The sequence below is a fragment of the Globicephala melas genome, chromosome 1 (assembly GCF_963455315.2).
Source record: "Globicephala melas chromosome 1, mGloMel1.2, whole genome shotgun sequence".
Classification (NCBI taxonomy): Eukaryota; Metazoa; Chordata; class Mammalia; order Artiodactyla; family Delphinidae; genus Globicephala; species Globicephala melas.
In genome coordinates this window covers 152,630,773-152,645,547 of record NC_083314.1, presented here as the reverse complement: position 1 = coordinate 152,645,547, position 14,775 = coordinate 152,630,773, and the positions used below count along the sequence as shown (strand labels likewise).

Sequence of the window (14,775 nt, the reverse complement as noted above, 5' to 3'; positions counted from 1 at the left end):
TAAGGCTGCGGTGGCGCAGGTGGGTGTGAGCAGATGGGGATGCTTCTGTGGGTGGCGGGAACGCCGAAGCAGGAGTGGGTTTGGGGGAAGGGTGCAGAATTGAATCTGAGGCCCAGGAGGACCTTCGAGGACCACAGTCTAGAAGGTATATGGGCATCGGGGATTGGAGCTCAGGAGAGAGATGTAGGCAGCACTTATACAAACAGGTGGTGACTGAAGCTGGGCATAGAAGAAACTGCCCAGGGAGAGATGACAAAGCTGAGCGCCAGGGACAGGCATCAGGGAGGCCAGAGACACGAAAGCCAGGAGGAGAGGAGGGCTCACGTCAAGGGGAGAGAACCCTCCTCTGCTGATGGGCTTCAGTGTGTGAGCTTATGCAGGGCCTTCCAGTCAAGTACCACTCGCTCATCCTGGTGAGGCTGGACAGGCTAACCGGGGGCCAGTGAGGACGAAGACCGAGGTTGGGCTTGGAGGAGGTCCTGGGTGACCGTACAGTGTAGGTGGGGTCAGGTGTGGTGATGGAAGCGGGCCTTCCTCAGACTGGTCCCACTTTCAGGATGCCTTCAAGGAGGGTCTGTGCCTCACTCCGCATCTCATTTTGTCTTTTGCTGCAGGTTGTGCTGAATCAGAAGTTCACTGACTGTTTCGTGCTAGTGTTTCTGGATTCCCACTTGGGAAAGACGGTGAGAACGGGAGGGAGCGGTGAGGGGCTTTGTGTCAGCCTAGTAGGAGGCTGTACCCCAAATGCTCCATCCCAGAGCCTGCTGAGGTTGGGGAGCCCTGCTCCCTGGGCTCAGCCTGCCCTCCTCTCACCACCCCCGCCCCGTGTTCCCCCCAGTCTCTGACAGTGGTTTTCCGAGAGCCCTTCCCGGTACAGCCCCAGGACAGTGAGAGCCCCCCTGCCCAGCTGGTCTCTACTTACCACCACCTGGAGTCCGTCATCAACACAGCCTGCTTCACCCTCTGGACCCGCCTCCTCTGAGGGATGGACCACTGAATGTCCTCGAATTATGGCTCTGTAGGATTGCCCACTTGCAGCAGGACTGACCAGCCCTCTGGGCACCCGGGCAAGACTGGACACTGAGGGATGCCAGTCGTTGTGTGAATGTGTCTTGGGGACCTGGTAGCAGGAGCTGCCCTCCCTAAACACTCACTGCCACTGACCAGCCCAGGGATCCAGAAGGTCCGGTCACCTCCCTGAGGTGCCCATGCCATCTCAGGTCCCTGGGCCCTTCCAGAAGGAGACTGCTCCTCCCTGCTCACTTGGTGGAGCCTGGGAATTCTTCACATCAGGTGGCACACAGACCCCTTAGAGTTCCTCTGCCTGAATCCTGCCTCCGAGTCTTGGCTTGCGGTCAGCCACCCGCTTCCCCCACCCCCATCTTGAGCCCTGTGGTCTTCACTTCCCACGGGGACATCATTGCTGGACAATTGCCACTAAGACACCTGGGTTCCAATCCCAGCTCTGCCTTTGAAGCATCTGTGACCACGGGTGAGTCTCTTTGCTCTCGGACCCTTGGTTTCTCATCTGTACGTGAGGTGGTGAGCTCGAAAGCTCTCCCATCTCCACAGCAACACTGGCACAGACTGAAGGACTTGAACGTGAGCTGTATGTCCCTTCTCTGCAGGAAGGAAGTGACCCAAAGAAACTGAAAAGTGAGGCACTGTGTGTCCCTCCCCCTCCCCCTCCAATAACATACACACATGGAAACCTTCAGCAGATTGTCTTTAATTCAGAGGAGACTCGGGATGTGCAGCTCCCATCCCAGAGGTGTGTGGCTGGAGCGCAGGACCTCACTGGCCAGCCTGTGGGCGGCCCCGCTTATCCCAGTACGAACGTAGCCAACTCAAGCCCTCTACCGTGTCTCCTGAGGGGAGAGGGACCCGAGGCATCTCAACCCACGAGGAGGAAAACAGCCCCTGCCCGACACCTGTCCCTTCAGAGCCCCCTCCCCAGGGCCAGGCCTGGAGCTCTGCCCACCCTCACCTCGAGGCTGGTACTCGCAGCCCACAAAGCCTTTGTAGCCTTCATCTTCCAGCAGTTGGAACAGATAGGGGAAGTTCAGCTCTCCAGGGCTGCCGGGTTCCCCTCGGCCTGGGACCTGTGCCACCTGCACGTGCCCTGGGAGCAGATGTGGGGGGGTAGAAAGAGTGGGAGGACAGAGGAAGCAGCATGGCAGACTAGGAAGGAGCCAAGAAAGGGGCCCTCACCAACGAGGGGCAGGAACTTCCGGATGTTCCCTGTCAGGTTCCCGTCCATGATCTGCCAGTGGAATATGTCCTGGGGCAGAGATTCCGAGTCACAGACCCTGCAGGCCACACCATTCTGCCTGGATTTGGAGAACACAGGCCCATGGGCCCTCTGAGAAGCACTCCCTCTCTCCCACTTACCATCTGTAACTGGAGGTTGGGTCTTCCAACTTTCTCTAAGATGGCTGCCGCTGGGAGAGAAACCGGGGAGGAGGCCATGAGACTCAAGGAGGGCGCCAAGAATCAAGGGACAGGAGGAGACAGGGCTGGGGTCCTACCCTGCTGGGGCGTATCCAGGAAGTACCGGGGGTCCGTGATGCGGGTGTTGATGGGCTCCAGCAGCCCCACAAGGTTCTCCTAGCACCAGGCAGGATCCGTGAGTAGAGCTCTCCCTGTTTGTACCTCCTCAATCACCGATCAAGCCCATCACCAATCCCTCCGGCCTGGACCGGGGCCCAGCCTCTGTGCCTCACTGCTCTCCCCACTGTGCATCCCCTCCACACACACACACACATTCATGAAGCATGTGTGTCTGTATGTGTTTTCACCGTCTCACCTGAGCCAGAACCCCAGCTGCGTGCCTCAGGTTCTCCAGAAAAACTGTGTCCATTTCACCCCTGACTGCTGCTCGATCAGCCCCCTGGGGCACTCGGCCAGCCATCAGGTGAATCCTGTGGGGAAAATGGGCCTGGACGGGGCTGTGGAGTCCACCCTCGAAGCGCGAGCTTTCACTCCGTTGCTCCCTGGGTGCACCTCTTCCAGCTGCTCTCCGATCATGCCGGATTCCCATCTCCCCAGGTCTCTCACTTAGCCCCTCCTGTACTTCCAAATTCTCCTTTTCCGTGCCCCTTCTCCTCATGCCTACAAACATGATTCTCACCTTTAAAAAATTAGTTTGACCCTTACCCTTCTCAGGAATTCCACGCTGCTTGTCACTCCTCCTTGCATCTGTTTCTTAGCTTCCCATCTGTTTTCTGCACACACACTCCTCCACCCCCTTAATAACCCCTTGTTGCCTGTTCCTTCTCAGCCTGGTTGCTCTGTGCAGGATTTGACATTTATGAGATCAGCCCCACTTTGAGTCCCCCTCACTTCACCACCTGATCCTTTTCAGCCACCTCCAAAGCAGACAGGTTACATTTCCAGCCTCGTAAACCCTGCAGAGCACACCAAGCCCCTCTTGCCTTTGGCCCCTGCATCCTTGACGGGAATGCTCCTTACCTCAAGCAAGTGCCCACTAGAGACCCACTACCTGTAAGAAGCTTCCTCTGATCCCAGACAGAGTTACTGCCTACCTGCTCCCACAGCCTCCTTGAACGGACCTGTCCTCAAACGGATCACTCCGTTTGTTTACTGTGCTATCTCCCAGGTCAGACTAAGCTCCCAGCACGGGATCCCAGCATGAGTTGAGCAAGAAAGAGTTGCAAACTGAGAGTGACACACAACAGATGAAATACAGGAGGCAATTTACAAGGGGCCCGGACGGAAGGGGCGAAGAAGGGCCAGTGCGATGGACCTCTGAGCCTCTCAAGCCCCAGCGGCCTGTTCTCTCGTGGGTCATGGGGGCGGGGGATTGGAGAGAGGAGGATACCTGGGACAGCCCAGAGCCTTGGCGTACAGCACAGCTTGCTCCAGCCCATCTCGGAAGGCCGCCTGCCTCCCGGGAACGGCCCCCAGCCCCATCTCCCCTTTCTCTCGGTCTCCTGCGGAGAGAATAGGCCTCAGTTCCCGGCTCGCTCTCCCGGCTCGCCCCGCCCAGGCCCGGGCCCCCACGGCGCACCAGGGGGCGTGTTGATCAGCACGAGCTGTAGCCCCACTTCCTGCGCCGTGCGCGCCAGCGCCTCCGGGGGCTCCCCGTACGGCCAGCCGACCTCGGCCGCCTCGAAACCCGAACTGCCCGCGGCCCGGAGCCGTGCGGCGAGGCTGGGGAGCTCGGGGAACAGCCACGACAGGTTGGCCGAGAAGCGCAGCGGAGCCATGGCCAGCCGGGAGCGCGCGTGGGGCAGAATCCGCGCAGCCGGAAGGCAGCAGCCGCGGGCGGGGCCGGGGAGGGGAAGGGACTGAGGGCCCGAGCGGGGGGCGGGGCGGAGCGGGCGCCGAGGCGGCGGAGGAGCCCGGCCCCGCCGGGCGGGGGCGCGCTGTCGCCGCGAACTGGGTGCCGGCTCTCTCCGGCTGGGAAAGCCGTGCGTCGTAAAAACCGCGGACTGGCCAGAAAAGTGCACTTTCCCTGACGGGAGAGGGCGGCGGGCGGAGGAGGTGCGGGCCCAATTAACGTGAAGGAGCGTGGACGCTAACAAACGCTTCGTGTTTTTCCTTCATTATAACCAGAGTACCTGTTCATTATGGAACATTTGAAAGTGTGTGCCGCACCACTCACCCGTTAACTTTCCCGTACAGAGCAAAAACTAAACACGTGCAGTCTTTTCTTAGAAAACCCTGATCATAGTGTATATGCGATTTTATGGCATATTATTTCGTGAGCATTTCCCGTGAAAACCTTGAATTAGCTGCTCACTGTTCCGCACCTGGACATCCCAGAATCTGTTGATGGTCATTAGGGATTTCAACGTGTGTGTGCGCGTGCGCTATAAAAGCACTTTAATGCACTTCTTAGTCCCGTCTCTGAATCGTTTTCTCAGGTTTCTTTTGTAGGAACAAAGTACGAAGTCCTTTATAAGGAAAACTGCCCCCACCGCTGGACTCCGCACTGAGCGGCTATGGGCGGGCTGTTCCCTCTCAGCCCCGGCTGATTGGACCACGGAAAGACATCTGATTCAAGGGCAGCCAATCCATAGAATAGCCCAAGACCCTTGATTTGTCCAATTTGGAAAGATAGTCTGACCAATCAGGCTTCCTCTTGGAGAGTTCAAACAAGGAAATACTGAGAGCCAAGTGGGAGGTGGGTTTGCCGGAAGATGACTGTGGCTGTAGAAACTAAATAAGCAGGAGTCAGGTGGTAAAGAAAAACTAGAGCAGAAGGGGTGGGAAACTGGGCACTATGAATAGGGGTAGCACGTTGAGATGCCGCTGCTGCAGAGTTCTCAGGACTGGCCAAACCCACGGCAGCTCCCAGGTCTACGCTTCCCAAGGCCAGGATGTTTAGACTTTCCCGGGTTTCTGTGTCTGTAGCCTCTTAATGTTTCTTCAGATCATTCAAATGAATTTATCAATATTTCAGCCACACTAAACCAACTGAATGGGCAGATTCCAAGTTGGGTGAAAAAATAGGAGCATGCTTAAGTTCTTGACGACTGTGTTAAATGGCTTTTCAAAAATATTGTCAGTTTACACTTGGACAATACATTCATAGACGTCATCTTGATCTGCTTCCTGTACTAGCTTTGACAAAAAGCAGCTTGAAGTGCAACACCAGGAGCACCAGCGTCCACTGTCTTCCTGTCACTGCTCTCTGGCATCCCAAGTCAGGCTCACCCAGGCACCTGGGGTCCAGGCTCAGCTCAGAGTGAATGCAAGTGCCTGGCAGGTACTGTTTCTTCAGCTCTGCCTCCAAGCACGGATTGCCACCAGCTATGACCGATCACCTGATTTCTTGCCCCCCTGCAGTTGGCAGTATACTTGGAAATCAGACTCCTCCTGGAACGTGTTTCTTGGGTACTGTCCAATCAGGATGTGACCTCACTAAGTTTAACAATCCCAACTTCAATCCCAACTTCAGCGTGTTTATGATCACTGTTGGCAATACAGAATAACATCTAAGGTAAGTAATTCCTTATTAACACTTCACTGTAAATCTGAGTATGCAAATTCTATTTAAGACTTTCAAAGCACCACCATCTGCTGGGGTCTGTACCAGAAACAAAATTTGTCCAGCCTCCAATGGTTCCACTCCTTTTTCGCTTGTATTCCCTGTAGGGCAGCAGAGATGATGTATAAACTAGATGTGCGTGACTCGCTTTTCCCCTTAATTCCCTTACAACCACCTTTACATAATGTATCAAAATATATACAAGAGAGGTACAATGCCCATGACAATTATTTTCTTTAGTCACCATTTGTCTATATCTTAACCCACTTTGCAACAGAAGCATTACACGAAGTTATTACAAATCTTGATTCTTTGCATTTAACTTTTAATCAAAGAACTTGTACAGGTATGATGATCAGTTAAGATAACAACAGCTTGTAAATAGTTACATGGATAATGGCTGACACTTGCACGTAGAGTTCAGATTCGCATTTGACCACTGGATTGCACTTGCCAATGTCTTAAAAAATACTACAACTAATATGTGAAATGCAAATCAAAACCTCAATGAAATTTCATTTTATACTTTCCAGATTGGAGGAAAAAAAAAAAACACCTTAAAAGTCAGACAATAGCAAGTATTGGAAGGGATCTGGAACAACTGCAACATTTATTCACTGCTGATAGGAGTATAAATCACTACAACCACTTTGGAAAATAATTTGGCATTATTTCTTAAAACTGAACATTCATATACCTTTGATCCAGCGGTTGCTTGCCCAGGTTTATCTCCTGGAGAACCTTGTGCACGAGTGTACCAGGAAATAATTCATTGATGTTCATAGCACCACTATCTATGTAGCAAAAATAAGGAATTAACTCAAATGTCCATTGATAAATGTATAGATGTGTTGTTGTATAGTCCTACAGTGTTGTTTATAAAAGTGAAGAAAAAGCTGGTGACTCAAATGGTAAACTTGAGTTTGCTCTTGGATTAGAGTAATATATGAAGAGCTTAGTGACGTTTGGGTCGAATTGAAAGCATCAGTATGAACACATCGAATGGATAAATCTCAGAAACATAATCGTAAGTGAAAGAAGCAAATCTTTCACTTACGATTGAAATATATACAAATATATACAAATATATTGAAATATATACAAATCACAGAGAAATCATATAAGTATGATTCCATTTACATGAAGTCAAAAGCAGGGGAAACCAAACAATATCTTGTGTAGGGCTACAAACATCTGTGGTAAAACTATAAAGAAGAGCAAGTGATAATGACCACAAAATTCAAGATGATAGTGACCTCTGAAGTGGGAGGGAAGGGAGTGGCATTGGAGACTTCAAGAGTAATGGCTGTCCCCTTTCTCTGGTGTGGTGTGATCACACATCTTTGTTTTATCACTACTCTTTATATCTTACATATATTTTATAAATATCATTTTGTGTCTGTTTCATATTTAATAAGAACAAAATTTTAAAACTTTCTGTATGCATTATTACCACCTGTTAGAACATTTTCTATTAACATCCTCATTGTAGTATCATGAGAATCTCAAGGTTTTTCTACAGACTCAGCTTGTTTGTATTAGACTAGAATTACTACATTTTGGATTCAATGTGTCACCGCTCAAGCTAGTGGTCTTTGATTGTATTACCTGCTCAGAACCTGTGCTAGGCAGCCTGTGAAATGGTCCCCAGTGATCTCCACATTCTGGTCTCCATGCCCCCTCTGCTTGAATATGGGCTGGACCTCGAGATTCACTTCAAACAAATAGAATACAGCAAAGCTGGTCCAATGTCACCTCAGAGATTAGGTTACAAAAAGGCTTTGGCTTGTGTCTTGGGTGCCCTCTCTCACTCTTTCACTCACTTGCTCTGAGGAAAACCAGCTGCCATATTGTGAGCTGCCTATGGAAAGAGCTATGTCAAGGGGCTGATGCAGCCTGTGAATGAGCTTGGAAGCAGGTCTGCTCCCACTGAGCCTTAAGATGACTGTGATCCTGACCAGCACCTTGACTGCAGCCTCATGACGGATAAGGTTTGAGTCAGAGACATCCACCTAAGGCACGCCCAGATTTCTGGCCTACAGAAAGTCTTTGATAGTAAACATTTGTCATTTTAAGCCACTGAGTTGTGGGGTAATTTGTTAGCAGCAATAGATATCTAGTAGAGGTTCCCTTTCTTCTTCTGGGAACTGTTCCCTTGTTTGGGGGAATTATCACTTTCACCACTTCTTCATCTTAAGTGTGAATAGGTGCTGTCATCTTCTTATAAGATCCTCTCTTCCCAGCCACAGTGATTGGTCAGTGAGTGGGCACCTGACCGAAGCTGGACCAACCAGAGTACCTGTTATAGACATTGTAGGTTGCGTACCCCACATCTGTTGCCTCTTTTCTCCTTCTTAATAGAACCATACCTCATGGGGACATTCAGGCAGAGAGAATAGAAATGATGTACAGAAAGACGTGGCAAGAAAAACCGAGAGAGGCGTTGTATTCGCTTGGAACATCTGTAAGGAAATCAATCAAGCTAGCCTTCCTGCTTCATCTTAATTCTTTCCAAAAAAGAGGTGTCTCAGAACTGACTTGCTTTTCCCATCCCAAGACCAAACATTGTGCACATTTCAAAAAACACATGGTGCTTTTGGTAAGAAGCAATTTGAAGACCTGGACCCTGGGCACTTGGGCTATGTATTTATATCATTTCATGAATTTAGATCATTTCATATAGCTGGTAGGGGTGAACTGGATGACTGATAGCAACTTAGGGATCTCAGTGTCTCTGAGGGAATCTTTGTCTTTCAAAGTCATGAGTTTATGCTGATGATTTTTATTTCACCCGATCTTCATTAAGCTTTTTCCTACCTTGCTCTAATACAAGAGCATCTTCATTTCTATTTTGACTTTCTTATTTGAGCTCCCAGTCTTTTTATCACTTTTATACAGCATGTTCAAATCAGGCTCCATATATCATGTTATATATATTCACATCCAACCATGTGTTCAGAATCTAGTGTCACTCTATTATTTGTTTGAACCATTGAGTCTGCATTTCTAAGGCTTCGGAATTTAAGTTTCCCACTTTACTCAATTTCACCAGTAATAGTCCATATCACACAGATTCATGATAGCTTGTAACTGTGTCAAAAAGGAAACTAAACCTTTGGTAAAGTTTTTCTTTCATAGGTTTCTACCGTATCCGAGTATGTCATAAGGGAATATCTGTGATACATCTATTATACATTAGGACTCGATAACTAAAATTTCAGCACATTTACACAGAATCATTTCACACACACAGTACATTGAATAATAACATCATTATACAAAACAGCATTGAATCACTTTACAAAATTTGTGCTTGCATGAGCGATCATTATATTCTTGGAAGAATATAATAATATTTGCTGTTCCATGTTATACATCCTTATCTTTAAAAGGAGGCTCCTATAACTGGCCCTTATCTTTAGTTTCTATTCTATTACTGGGTGGCTGGATTGCATCCAGAAACTCTTCTTGTGCCGTTCCCCTACATATGCATGTTGTTAGGAACACATGAAGGCTCTTGGCCATATTATTTAATAGAGTGTTAGCTAATTACATTCCCATCTACATGCAATCTTTAAACTTAAATACAACCAGTGAATGTATGACTCAAAGAGTACAAGTGTGGATAGTCAGAAAGGTTTTTTTTTCATGTTTAGAATTTTGAAAAATCTCAATAACCCTAACTACAGAATCTTATTCTTCCCTTGTTTAATTTTTACACTCATGAATTCTACCCATGGTATTAGGTATATATTTTTTGCAACTTGTTTTTTTTTTCCACTTAGCATTATACATAGGAGGCCTTATAGGATGTCTTTCCTTTGTGGGGGGGAATATATATATATATATATATATATATATATATATATATATAAGCTCAATCTATCTTACTGTTCTCCCTTTCTTTGGCCATTCTTTTAACTGCATTTTATTCCAGAATATGAAATTTTTTTTTTTTTTGCGGTACGCAGGCCTCTCGCCGCTGTGGCCTCTCCCGTTGCGGAGCACAGGCTCCGGATGCGCAGGCTCAGCGGCCACGGCTCACGGGCCTAGCCGCTCCGCGGCATGTGGGGTCTTCCAGGACTGGGGCACGAACCCGTGTTCCCTGCATCAGCAGGCAGACTCTCAACCACTGCGCCGCCAGGAAAGCCCCAGAATATGAAAATTTTATCCTTCCCCTATTGATGGACAAAAAGATTGCTTCCAATTTATCAGTATTACGATAAACATCCTTGTACATGCCTTTCTGTGTGTGGATACAAATATGAATATTTCTCCAGTATATATCTCTGAAAGTGGACTTGCTTGGCCAAAGGATATGCACGTTTAAAGTTCTAATTCACTGCCAAATTGCCCTTCAAAACGCTTTATCAGTTTACATTCGTACTGACAGCCTATGAGCGCCTGTTTCCCTGCATCTTCATCAAGGCTGGATTCTTGCCAATCTGAAGCGGGGGGAAAAAAACATTTAAAAAAATCAAATCGTTCATTATGACTGAAGTTGAACATCTTTCCAGATGTTTATTTGCCATTAGCATTCCCTCTTCTGTGAATTGCTTATCTGAAGACTTTGTCCATTCTTCAGTAGGATTCTTAATGTTTTAATTAAACAGTTTGTAGATGTTCTTTATAGAAATTCTGGATATTAAGTCTTTGGCTGTTTTTTGCTTACCTTTGACTATATTTAAAGTATCATTTGCTGTACAGAGTGTTGGAGGAGTGCCACCTTTCTACCAGGCTTCGCGTTCCCCTTTGGAAGGAGGTCTGCCCTCTATAGATGTCTCTGGGCGCCTGCCCCGCCTTCTCGGTCTTTCCCAGGGGAAGGAGAGTGACTCCTTTGTCAGAAAGGAGGCGCCAAACTGCTCAGCTCAGTCCCATCCTCCCTTCTCTCTGTAAAAAAGCACACTCCCTACCCTACCCCCCTCTGCCATAAGTTTTACAGGAATAAACCCTCACAGGGCTGACCTCAGGGGTGAAATATTAGCAACCTGCTTGCCTAGCAGACCTAAGCCATATTGTCCAGTGTCAGTTGTAGTGGTAATAAAGGTAATATTTGTATCTCCATCTGCCGTACTCCCCTGCCTATCTCTTAATAGGTTCTTGTATCACTGAGTCCAAACAGAAAACAGATGGCACACTCAAATTAGGATAATTCAGAAGATTGAATAAAGGGACTATATGAAGGCGTGGGCAGGCGTAGGGGAGATACAAGGGATAGTGCAGCAACCTAGGGCTGGGAACAGCAGAGCTGTTACTCCTCCTAAGCCTGAAAGGGTGAAGGGGATGGGGGCATGGGGACTGAAATCCGGGAGGAGAAAGTCGTGCAGAGATAACTGTCCTACGAGGAACCGAAGCCCTCAGTTGCAGGACACGGGCAACCTGAGGCAGCCTACTGTAGGGAGGAAACCTGAGAAATAAATACCCTACCTGACTCTCCTTCTGCCCTGTAATCTCCTGCTGGGCCTCCCCACTAGATAAACCAACCAGAGCCCAAGGACAAGGGAGCCCATTGATGGAGCCAACATCAGTCCCTCTGTTTGGGCAGAAAGCAAGGAGGAAAACAGAATGAGGGACAAACAGGAACTATCTGGCAGGGCTCTCCTCTTTCCTCCCTCAGTATGCCCTCTCATTCTTCATCTGGGTGAAAAATTCGCATCCCCATCAGCGGGACGCACAAAATCCCACTGACTACCATTTTATCAAGAGGCGATCTCAATCCAGAAAAACCTCTCTGGAAACCTAAAGCTTTACTACTACTAGTGTTCTTCAAATAAGGAATCAGGTTAAAGTGAGGAGGTGTGGTAGGCAGAATCCGGAGATAGTCTCCCCAGATTCCCGCTCCCGGGTGTACACACCTGGAGTGTGTTTTCTCTGTTTTTCAATCAAATACTAGTCTAGATACTGCTATGAAGGGATTTTGCAGATGCAGTTAAGGTCCCAAATCATTTATGAAAGGGAGACTAAGCTGGGTGAGCCTGACCTAGTCAGGAGAGCCCTTGAAAGGCCCAGGGCTCTTCCTGGTGAAAGAGATTTGAAGTTAATGCGTGAGAAGTTGTCCATTGGTGGCTTTGGAGATGGAGAAGGAATATGGGTGGCCTCTAGGAGCTGAGAGTAGCCCCTGGCTGACAGCCAGCAGGGATAAGGAAGCCTCAGTCCTTTGGCCATGGGGAGCTGAATTCTGCCATAACGAAGTGAGCCTGAAAGAGGACCCTGAGCCCCAGATGGGAATGCAGCCCAACACCTTGATTTCAGCCTTTTGAAACTTTGAGCAGAGAACCCAGCCATACGCGCTGCGCCTGGACTTTTTTTTTTTTTTTTGGCCGCGCCACGTGGCTTGCAGGGTCTCAGTTCCCCCACCAGTGACTGAACCCGGGCCATGGTGGTGAAAGCCCAGAATCCTAATCAGTAGGCCACCAGGGAACTCCCTGCTCCTGGACTTCTGCCCTACAGAGCTGCGAGCTAGTAAATGGGTGTTGTTTTAGGCTGCTGAATTTGTGATAATTCGTCAGATAGCAGTAGAAACCCATATGGGAGCAAACAGTAAAGAAACATAGACACAGCTGTTACGGTCTGCATTTTTGGAGCTGGTAATAGGGCCTAAACTGGTAATCACAGCTGTCTTCTTCCAGCACTCAAAGCAAGTTCCCTTTGCCCTTTCCAGCACCGCAGCCGGATGAGTTTCTTTACCTGGTGGAATGACACATGCCTTCATTGCTGTAGGATCCAAGTCTTTGGTGGTCTTGACAGTATTGGGTTGTCAGTTTCCACCGACCAGAACTTTAGAGCAAGAGAAGATTTAGAGTTGCCCTAAACCAAGTCCTTCTCATCCCCACTGTGTAGCAGCAACACAACTTTCCCTGGTGATCAGGATGAGCCACGTCAGCCAAGCTAGAGAACCTCTCTTCTGACTGCTCAGTGGCATGTGGAGCCTAAAATGAACAGGGGAAATCTCAGCTTCTAGTTCACTGGAACCATGACCATGTTTCCCGGCAGAAGAAGTTACTGCTGTGGACACTAGAAGCTTCAGATCCACCAAGCCTTTGGTTGCAAGGATGGAAAACAAAAAAGTCTTCTAGTGAATGATTAGGTGAAACAGTGAGAGGGACCACTCCCAGAGCCCTTTGTTCTCTGGCCACGAATCCTGCCATGGGGGAGATGGCACCAAAAACTGACCTCCGGTTTAGAACATATACTGCTGGAAGGGTGTTTTCTTCCCTCTGGCACTGTAACCGAGTGCTTAGTAATCCACCGCCCGTCCTCTCTGGCTGTTTCATACTAGGTGATCAGCCACGTGATAATATCAGTGAATTTCATGGGCATGAGCCTGTTGCCACACTTGTTTTGTTTTGTTTTTATTTTTTAATTTAATTTATTTTTATACAGTGCATTCTGATTAGCCATCCATTTTATACACTTTATACATGTCAATTCCAATCTCCCAATTCATCACACCACCACCACCACCCCCCACCGCTTTCCCCCCTTGGTGTCCATACATGTGTTCTCTATATCTGTGTCTCTATTTCTGCCCTGCAAACCAGTTCATCTGTACCATTTTTCTAGGTTCCACATATATGCGTTAATATACGATATTTGTTTTTCTGACTTACTTCACTCTGTATGACAGTCTCTAGATCCATCCACATCTCTACAAATGACCCAATTTTGTTCCATTTTATGGCTGAGTAATATTCCATTGTATATATGTACCACATCTTCTTTATCCATTCGTCTGTTGCTGGGCATTTAGGTTGCTTCCATGACCTGGCTGTTGTAAATAGTGCTGCAATGAACATTGGGGTGCATGTGTCTTTTTGAATTATAGTTCTCTCTGGGTATATGCCCAGTAGTGGGATTACTGGGTTGTATGGTAGTTCTATTTTTAGGTTTCAAGGAACGTCCATACTGTTCTCCATAGTGGCTGTATCAATTTACATTCCCACCAACAGTGCACGAGTGTTCCCTTTACTCCACACCCTCTCCAGCATTTGTTGTTTGTAGATTTTCTGATGATGCCCATTCTAACTGGTGTGAGGTGATACCTCATTTGTAGTTTTGATTTGCATTTCTCTAATAATTAGTGATGTTGAGCAGCTTTTCATGTGCTTCTTGGCCATCTGTATGTTTTCTTTGGAGATATGTCTATTTACGTCTTCTGCCCATTTTTAGATTGGGTTGTTTGTTTTTGTAATATTGAGCTGCATGAGCTGTTTATATATTTTGGAGATCAATCCTTTGTCCGTTGATTCCTTTGCAACTGTTTTCTCCCATTCTGAGGATTGTCTTTTCGTTTTGTTTATGGTTTCCTTTGCTGTGCAAAAACTTAAGTTTCATTAGGTCCCATTTGCTTATTTTTGTTTTTATTTCCATTATTCTAGGAGATGGATCAAAAAAGATCTTACTGTGATTTATGTCAAAGAGTGTTTTTCCCATGTTGTCCTCTAAGAGTTTTATAGTGTCCAGTCTTAGATTTAGGTCTCTAATCCATTTTGAGTTCATTTTTGTGTATGGTGTTAGGGAGTGTTCTAATTTCATTTGTTTACATGTAGCTGTCCAGTTTTCCCAGCACCACTTATTGAAGAGACTGTCTTTTCTCCATTGTGTATCCTTGCCTCCTTTGTCATGGACTAGTTGACCATAGGTGCGTGGGTTTATCTCTGGGCTTTCTATCTTGTTCCATTGATCTATATTTCTGTTTTTGTGCCAGTACCATATTGTCTTGATGACTATAGCTTTGTAGTATAGTCTGAAGTCAGGGA

General features: G+C 47.6%; 2 protein-coding genes across 4 annotated transcripts in view; one reads left to right on the top strand and one right to left on the bottom strand.

The window, feature by feature from the left end:
- The window catches only part of SZT2 (SZT2 subunit of KICSTOR complex), a 51,177-nt gene extending 49,466 nt beyond the window's left edge, over positions 1-1,711 (top strand). For all 3 annotated transcript variants that reach the window (XM_030866619.2, XM_030866599.2, XM_060306604.1), the window contains 2 exons: positions 615-683; positions 839-1,711. In XM_030866619.2, coding sequence (XP_030722479.2) covers positions 615-683; positions 839-982 — 213 coding nt within the window. In that variant the 3' untranslated portion in view covers positions 983-1,711. The remainder of the gene's footprint in view (positions 1-614; positions 684-838) is intronic.
- Positions 1,710-4,296, bottom strand: HYI (hydroxypyruvate isomerase (putative)). The gene is made up of 8 exons (XM_030866665.2): positions 4,031-4,296; positions 3,842-3,953; positions 2,807-2,921; positions 2,529-2,607; positions 2,392-2,441; positions 2,212-2,281; positions 1,988-2,122; positions 1,710-1,868 (listed from the first exon to the last, which is right to left on the bottom strand). Exons 1-8 carry the CDS (start codon positions 4,227-4,229, stop codon positions 1,795-1,797), a joined length of 834 nt encoding a protein of 277 aa, XP_030722525.1. The 5' UTR covers positions 4,230-4,296; the 3' UTR covers positions 1,710-1,794.
- Between the last annotated feature and the right edge of the window lie 10,479 nt (positions 4,297-14,775).